Source organism: Cyprinus carpio, chromosome A20 (assembly GCF_018340385.1).
Source record: "Cyprinus carpio isolate SPL01 chromosome A20, ASM1834038v1, whole genome shotgun sequence".
Taxonomy (NCBI): Eukaryota; Metazoa; Chordata; class Actinopteri; order Cypriniformes; family Cyprinidae; genus Cyprinus; species Cyprinus carpio.
In genome coordinates, this window is record NC_056591.1 from 22,980,719 (window position 1) to 22,989,654 (window position 8,936).

Genomic DNA, 8,936 nt, shown 5'->3' on the forward strand with positions numbered 1-8,936 from the left:
TTCTGCTGGCTGAAGGAAAAATGTTACTTGACAGTGTTTACTGTAAGGTCCACTTCTCATAACATAGCTGCTTATGAATCTAGGCCTTTTTATTTTGTTTGTTTTTTTGTTTTTGCAAACATAAACTAAACTTCACTTGAAATGAACTTCAACAGGGAAATAGGAAAATATATATTTTGAATAAAGAAACTGAAGACCAATTTCATGACCATAATTATAATTATTAATATTATTAATTGAAATTATTTTCATAAAAAAATCCTACTGCAGTGACTAAAAGTCTTATTATAAGTCTTGGAAAAATAAAAATACGATTTTAATTTTTTTTTAATTTAATTTTTTAATGTGAAGTACAATAGTATTTGCTATTTATGCAGATTTTTACTCATTAAAAATACTAAAATCTAAAAAAAATACAGAATACTGTAATTCTTATTAGAGTAATAATAATTTGGTGTGTTTAAATCACTAAAACAATGACAAAATGCTTTAAAAAAAATAAAAAAAACAATATTCTTCTATTAAAACAGCTTCCTTTTCTTTATGCAAAGTACTTCCTATTGTTTGACTTTGCGGTGACAGAAACAGATGTAACCCTATGGCGCCGCTGTCTGAAGTTGTCAAACAGAGACACCTGGCGGATAAAAGCGGAACTGTCGCTATTGTTACGGAAATACAACTACAACTCATATATTCCTCTGCTTATGTTTATTTATTTATTTATTTCCCCAACAGTGGGACACAAAATAAGTTAGCGGAATGTCAAAAACATCAAAACAAGCATTTAGGCATATAAACAGTTAATATGTTTGTCCCCAGACTTGTCTAATTGGTACATTGTTACTAACATCGTTCCGGTGCGTTTTATAAATTAACATACATTAATCCATCACAACTTATTAAACAGTCGACAGCCTCCATAAAAGCCGTTCATCCTTTGTGTTCTACGGTGCATACAAGACCAAATGAGGGTGAGTAAATCATTTTAGGCTATCAAGAATATAAAAATGTCATATTTCACCCCCAAATCAATTGTAAAAAATTCTCTCAGCAACGAATGTGTTAAACAATAATGTAACTACTGGATCAGCAGAGAGAATGTAATTAACTAGCTGTCTAATGCACAATTTTTGCATGTCGTAAAAGTCCTGCCTTCACAATTAAAAGGTCTTAAATTGGCGCAGAGAGTCGTGGCATTAAATGTTGCACGCGCTGCAAAATAAATGAATGCATAAATTTCTTTCTCAGTATTTAAGTTGTTTTCCAGTACAAATATAGATGTTTCTGTGCCCATTGGTAGATATTTGTTCTTGTTTGATTGAACTCACTTCATTTTGATCAGTTTTTTAGAAAACAAGATTTCTTATATTAATGGAGAAATGTTGGAAGTTGCAATTTCAAACTTTGAAGCGATGCTATTTCAAGACATTTAGAGACCTTTTTGTGTTCCATTCAGTTTATTACTCACATTTTGAAAAGTGTCTTAAAGGGATACTCCACCGTTTTTTCATATTAAACTATGTTATTCCCTTAACTAAGACGAGTTGATGCATACCTCTCTCGTCTCAGTGCGTGCACTAAATCGCTCTGTCTTGCGGCGAAACTTTGTTAGCACTTAGCTTAGCCAAGCAGAGAAGCTACCAAACACCTCCACGTTTTCCCTATTTAAATACAGTTACTCGAGTAGTGTAACTCGACCTAGGACGGTGACACAAAACAAAACGTTGCGCTTTTCTAAGTGTGTAAAATGGATAACTATATTGTATGGCGGAATACCATAGCAAGTGCTCTGGAGCACTTTGACTTGGCGCAGTAATATCTTCACGTGGGAGCGGGGGCCGGTGAGAGGACTTTTCACGAGTGAACATATTACTGCGCCAAGTCAAAGTGCTCCAGAGCACTTGCTATGGTATTCCGCCATACAATATAGTTATCGATTTTACAATTTTAGGAATGCTGAATGAAGTTAACTGGGAAAAAAAGGCAGAGGTATCATACTAATACAAGTATCATTAGTGTATTTTTAATAAAAGCATGGCTAATGAGACCTTATTGTGAAGTGTTACTTGTGAACTGGCACTTAACAGAACTACTAATTCATAAACCGTAGACTTTATTCAGGGTAGAGCCATACTGAATTTGACAGGAATGAAAATGAGGCGGTGAGGGTTAGAATTGTTCAGTGTACTGTGTGCAACCTACGGAAAGGACTTGAAAGGTTGTGAACGTTACAGGATCTAGTATCTTTATACAGTGCTGAGTCTATCCCTCACTGCATGATTCTAGTGTATGTGATTAAACCTTTATTAATCCAAACTAATAAGCAAGCAAGAGGCAACGCCAAAATTCAGGTTTTACACGTTTTAATTTCTGAAAAACAAGACAACACATGCCTGCAGTCAGGCAAAGGTCCTTCCCCTTCCATGCAGAAAGAAATGATGCTTGATTCAATCCAGCAGACTCAGTATCAGTGAAACACAGTGCTTATTGTGCTCAGACAATACTGCAGCAAACCACTGATCTCATTACATTAAAAAACAAAGGTACATTACGGCTCCAAACAGAGCAAAAGTCGACAGTATGCTTTAGTTACATGATGATTCCTTGAGGAACCATTACTGAGATCAGGTCAAAGAGAACGACAGGATGTTACGGAATGATTACGGGAAAAAAAAGTGACTGGGGAATTTCAGACGGATGGATTTAATCGACTTCCTCCATGCGAGAAGCGTCATCGTCTCCTTCCAGAGGTGGAATGTCTTCGGGAACGGGAGCGGAGCTTGGCTCTTCCACGGGTACGTCTTCATCTTCATCAATACCTGCAGACAGAATCAGAGACTTAGTAACGGACCCGACTCTACCAGGACCTGAAACATGAAATAAAGCTCGTCAGGCTTACCCAAACCCAGCTTGATCATTCTGTAGATGCGGTTCGAGTGCGTCTGAGGATCGTCCAGTGAGAATCCAGAGGAAAGCAGCGCGGTCTCGAACAGGAGGATGACCAGATCCTTCACGGCTTTGTCGTTTTTATCGGCATCGGCCTTCTTCCTCAGGGTCTCCATGATGGGGTGATCGGGGTTGAGCTCCAGGTGTTTCTTGGCCATCATGTAGCCCATGGTGGAGTTGTCCCTCAAGGCCTGGGCCTTCATGATCCTCTCCATGTTGGCCGTCCAGCCGTAGGTGCTGGTCACGATACAGCAGGGAGAAGACACCAGTCTGTTTGATACGGTGACCTGGAAGAAGAAGAAGAATCAGATCAGTGTGAGGACGGCAAGTTCTGGATGCTCATCACTGTTAGATCAAACAGAAAACTCGTTAGTCACTCGACACAAATGCATGTCATTTAAAGGAAAAACAGTAAAACTGGAATCATGTTTTCACACATTTGAGTCCGCATGCGAGACGCGAGGACATTACATAAACTCACCATCTGTGTAACTCTGACTAGGAATCCTGTTTATAACACAATTTGGAGGAGTTAATTCCTAACGAGGGAGGATTAAGACCAAAACAAACTAGGTTTGAACAGCTGCATTACACAAACACACACACCTTCTCGACTTTCTTGTCCAGAATCTCCTTCATGAGCTTGCACAGGTTCTCAAACTTGGCCTTGTCTTCCTCCATCTTTTTCTTCTCGTCTTCGTCCTCGGGCAGCTCCAGTCCCTCCTTGGTGACGGACACCAGAGACTTGCCGTCGAAGTCCTTCAGCTGCTGGACGCAGTACTCGTCGATGGGCTCGGTCATGTACAGCACCTCGAAGCCTCGCTTGCACACGCGCTCCACGAAAGCGGAGTGGGCGACCTGGTCTTTGCTCTCGCCTGGCGAAGAACGACAACATAGATATAAATAACCAAGCAAGTGTATTTGATTCTTTAAAATAGGCAAAAATCTGTTAAGTTTACAAATATCTCATTTAGTAGTTAAGATGATTACTTTTATCATTAACCAAAAACTACTAAAAACAAATGTGTCCCTGCAGCACAAAAGCAGTCTTGAGTCTCTGGGGGATATTTGTCACATTTCTAGGCTGTATTTCCAAAATCTTTTATGAATTGCCAATTACAAATACAGGAAGATGGTTGGCGTGTTAATGTCACATTAAGCCATATTGTGGTTTTGATTTTATTTAAATGAATCGTGCAGCCCCTCTTTAAAATCACAGGCTGAATCTGATGAAGTCTCACCGGTGATGTAGTAGATGGACTTCTGGTTGTCCTTCATGCGGCTGACGTATTCTGTGAGGGAGGTAAACTCATCGCCAGACTGCGAGCTCTGATAACGCAACAGTTCTGACAGCTTCTTGCGGTTCTGAGAGTCCTCGTGGATGCCCAGCTGGAATTCACAACAAACGTGTTAACGCCGCTTTCCATCACATTCTTACAGGAAGAGACGGTAACAAAGTCTAGGATTCTTACTTTCAGATTCTTGGAGAAGCCGTCGTAGAACTTCTTGTAGTTCTCCTTGTCCTCGGCCAGCTCAGCAAACAGCTCCAGGCACTTCTTGACCATGTTCTTGCGGATGACCTTGAGAATCTTGCTCTGTTGCAGCATCTCTCTGGAGATGTTGAGGGGCAGATCTTCAGAGTCCACAACACCACGGACGAAGTCTGGAGGGACAGTGATCGGCTGTTAGTGAGTTCAATCCTACAATGTTTAGCAGAAAAGCTGCATGCAATGCATTCAACTTCTGTGATCATGCAGAAAGTATCATCAGCAGGAAATAATGTGGAGCAGGACTTTTTAAAATCCACCAGGAATGGACCAGACTATAAAGAGGATATTATTCATCAACTTGATTACGTCAGCAGAAATCAAAAAACAAATGTGCAGTTTCATGTTGAATTTAAGGGATCGTTCACCCAAAAGTGAAAATTATGCCATATATCCATCCTCATGCATTTCCAAATACTTAGGACTTCAGTTTATCTTTGAAACTCAAATCAAGACTTGAAAGCAGACAGGTTTCTAGTGAAGTCTACTGAAGAAATCTGATTTAATTTAGGCTTTTTGGATCTTTAAATTCAGGTCACCTGTACTTTCAATGGCAAAACCTCTCAAGTTTCATTAAACATCTTATTTCGGGTTTTGAAGATGAACTGAAGTGTTATGGCTTTGGAACGACATGAGGGCGAGGCAAATGCCGATTTGAGTTTTTGGTGACCTCTCTACTTACTCAGATACTCCGGGATGAGCTCCTCACAGCTGTCCATGATGAAGACCCTCCTGACGTACAGCTTGATGTTGTTCTTCTTTTTCTTGTTCTCGAAGAGGTCGAAGGGGGCCCGGCGAGGGATGAAGAGGAGCGCGCGGAACTCCAGCTGACCCTCCACAGAGAAATGCTGCAGGAAACACACATAAGAGTCAGCATTTCATCAATCCTCTTAATACCGCTCTGCAGAATCCGCCGTGTTACCTTGACGGCCAGGTGGTCTTCCCAGTCGTTGGTCAGGCTCTTGTAAAACTCCCCGTACTCTTCGTTGGAGATGTCGTCAGGGTTGCGTGTCCAGATGGGTTTGGTCTTGTTCAGCTCCTCCTGGTCGATGTACTTCTCCTTGATCTTCTTCTTTTTCTTCTTGTCCTTGTCTTTGGAGTCCTCTTCGTCATCTGAGCCGACGTCCTCGATCTTGGGTTTGTCTTCGCCTTCCTCTTTCTCCTCCTCCTCTTTCTCAGGCTTCTCCTCCTCCGCCTCGTCGTCGCTGATCTCCTTGTCGCGTTCCTTCTCCACCTGCATTGAAATCGGTATTTTACCATCAGTCTTTGCAGCACACAACTACTAGAGCATTTAAACCGAGCCACACTTACGAAGAGAGTGATTGGGTATCCGATGAACTGGGAGTGTTTCTTGACCACTTCCTTCACACGCTTCTCCTCGATGTACTCCGTCTGATCTTCTTTCAGGTGAAGAATGACTTTGGTTCCACGGCCGATGGGCTCACCTGGAGATCGACAGGTGTGTGAATGAAAACCACCCTTGAGATTGCGCTTGTGTTGTCAAAGAGGAGTTTGTAACGTACCGTGGTCCACCTTGACGGTGAAAGAGCCTCCAGCGGACGACTCCCAGGTGTACTGCTCGTCATCGTTGTGTTTGGTGATGACCGTGACTCTTTCAGCCACCAGGTAGGCGGAGTAGAAGCCCACACCAAACTGTCCGATCATAGAGATATCTGCACCAGCCTGGAGAGATGAAGAGAGAACATTAGAGACTAAATGCAATTAAAAATATAGCCCATTTCTTTATGAACAATTATTTTAGGAATTATTAAACAAACGTATTCATATCAGAAATGCATTTGAATATATTACAATGAATAATACAATAGCCTCTTAATATTGCTCTATACTGATATTAAAAGCTTGACTAAATCCGTACTGTATATAGAAAGTTATTTCTCTGAATAGATTGTGTATATTTTTACTGTCCTGATTGAGCAACATCCATTTCAGACTCTCAAAGAGGGTGCAAATGTTTATTCCATGTAGAATATCGTATGATAAATTAATAATTTAACCACCGTTTAAATCATTACCTGCTTCAAAGTGAATGCTGTTAATGAAATCATTGTTGAAACATTTGCACTTAGCGCCGAATTACGAATAAAAACACTAACAAAATCATATAAACAATGAATAACTGTACAAGACAAATAAAGGTATACAAGGCATAAATCTTTCTTCAGGTTTCAGAATGAGCACTTTGTCGGTTGTTATATGTTGAGGTCGCGTCCGTCTGATGTTTATCATGTTCATGATGTTTGCTACTGTAATGAACATAGCTTTTTAATAAGTAGGAAAAATCCCAGACATTTAAAAAACAACTGTTTACATGCCTGGGGTGTTTGCATTGTAAGAATGTACAGAAATACTTCAGATTTAAAAACGCTGACTTGTTATGCAACGTCTTATTTAAAATCATACAATTTCCTATTAATTCAATAGAACGTTTACGCACACTAGAGATTACAATTACACTTTCACGACGTCAAGAGCAATCCAGTTCACTATTATAGATCAGTGGAGCTGAAAATATATTTTTTTAGATACTTTATTGGCTTGTATTTTTTTTTTTATTACTTATTCAGTATCACTGAAATTATTCAGTTAAATTAAAGTCTTACATTATTTTATATTCTGTAATAAAATAATAAATGGGTCTATTTATTAAAAAGCATTTTTGGTTTTCGGCCCAGGATTTTAATTTCGGTGCATCCCTGATAAACATGCAAACACGTCACCTGCAGAGCCTCCATGAAGGCCTTCGTCCCGGACTTGGCGATGGTCCCCAAGTTGTTGATGAGGTCGGCTTTGGTCATCCCGATACCGGTGTCAATGAGGGTCAGCGTGCGTTCATGAACGTTGGGGATGATCTCGATCTTCAGGTCCTTGCCGCTGTCCAGTTTGGTGGGATCCGTCAAGCTCTCGTATCTGATTTTGTCAAGAGCCTGTCGAGTGGGGAAAAACAGATTGATCGCAGGAACTATATCTTATTGCTAGAATTAACCATATATGAACTTATAAAAACCCAGGCTATCATGGGACTTACGTCAGAGGCATTGGAGATGAGCTCCCTGAGGAAGATCTCTTTGTTGGAGTAGAAGGTGTTGATGATGAGAGACATCAGCTGGGCGATCTCTGCCTGGAAGGCAAAGGTCTCGGCCTCCTCCTCTTGGCGCATTTCTTCAGGCATCTGAGAAAATCAATTCAGTGCATCTTTATTAGATCCTTCAACTTGGTTTAACATGCATACAAACTATGTACTTCAACGTGTGCACACTACTGATTCATCTTGGTTCATAAATATCTAAATTGGACAACGTGTTAAATGAAAATAAAAGCATTTAAACACTTCCAATCAGTTGTAGTAGAAAAATTGGCGCAATAAGGACCCGGATGCGGAAGAACATGGCGCAGAAGGACAATGAGCTCAACACGTGTTTTGCTGCTGCAATCCTTGAACTGAAACTGAAATTTAGATACGTATTGCGTACACATAGTTTTTAATTTTTTATATTCAGCGGAATAAATTACATTTTCATGACACTTTTTCCCAGTAACTTTAAACGCAGAACGAGTAACTAAAGAGATATGACTGTGTTTAACAAACCAACACCCCATTCGGATCATCTGCGGCTCTTGGGAGTATCGATGCAAGCTTATATAAATATAAATTATAACGAGATATTGAAAAAAGTTGCTTAGCTATAACAAGCATCGGTTATATAGCATTGTTCAACCACTGCACCTGCTCATCAACTCCTTAAATGGGAATAAAAACAAGTGAACATTACATCCCACAAACATGTACGATTTATTTTAATAGAGGAAAAAAAAAAAAATGATAGTACGAAATCTTATGAAAGATGTCCGCGCGAGACGAGTGACTCCGCATCATTACAGCGCCGGTTAAACAGCGAATCAAATAAACAAATGTTAGATTAAACAACGTCCTTTTAGTCTAGATTTATTCCTGAAGTTACAGGGCATCATTTCAGGTGGAGATCGATAGCTTACCTTGATTAGTTTCGTTGTTTTTTGATGGTTTATTCGCCACAGACGCAGCTGATCTCCCCTACGCTGATACTCAGGGAAGCAGAGAAGAGAGAACCCCGCGTGCGCGGCTCTTTTCTTACGTGCGCGGCTGTATCCCTCCGCGCTGACGCACTCCACGGTGTTGCCAGGCCTGTAGTTTTCCTGCGGAATTGGGATACTTTAACACTGTAGCCGCGGGTTGTTTTTCGTGTCCGCGGGTTGAGGCGACAGCAATATTGTGATATTTAGCACCTGGAATGCGTATTTTACCAGGAAAGCCCGCAAAAAAACGATTTGCACCGGTGGAATACATAGAAACGCGATTGGGTAGTTTTGTTGAGAAAACCTGGCAACCCTGGCACTCCACACTGTTTTATTTGTGTAAATCGCATTTATTCCCAGCCACAA

The 8,936-nt window shown here is 40.5% G+C and overlaps 1 protein-coding gene across 1 annotated transcript; it reads right to left on the reverse strand.

Moving 5' to 3' along the window:
* Positions 1-2,346: 2,346 nt before the first annotated feature.
* On the reverse strand, positions 2,347-8,667 carry LOC109110404 (heat shock protein HSP 90-beta-like). Its single transcript, XM_042778180.1, has 12 exons — positions 8,511-8,667; positions 7,543-7,686; positions 7,235-7,441; positions 6,017-6,176; positions 5,805-5,938; positions 5,416-5,727; positions 5,176-5,341; positions 4,419-4,609; positions 4,188-4,335; positions 3,553-3,821; positions 2,900-3,233; positions 2,347-2,819 (listed from the first exon to the last, which is right to left on the reverse strand). Exons 2-12 carry the CDS (start codon positions 7,684-7,686, stop codon positions 2,704-2,706), a joined length of 2,181 nt encoding a protein of 726 aa, XP_042634114.1. The 5' UTR covers positions 8,511-8,667; the 3' UTR covers positions 2,347-2,703.
* Positions 8,668-8,936: the final 269 nt, after the last annotated feature.

What these genes read in the sequence shown, in the direction of transcription:
- LOC109110404 (XM_042778180.1), bottom strand. Translation starts at nt 7,686, where the DNA reads ATGCCTGAAGAAATGCGCCAAGAGGAGGAGGCCGAGACCTTTGCCTTC. An exon ending in GCTTCTCCAAGAATCTGAAA is followed by an intron (nt 4,336 to 4,418) that starts GTAAGAATCCTA and finishes TGTGAATTCCAG; the next exon opens with CTGGGCATCCACGAGGACTC. An exon ending in GTCCATCTACTACATCACCG is followed by an intron (nt 3,822 to 4,187) that starts GTGAGACTTCAT and finishes GTTCTTCGCCAG; the next exon opens with GCGAGAGCAAAGACCAGGTC.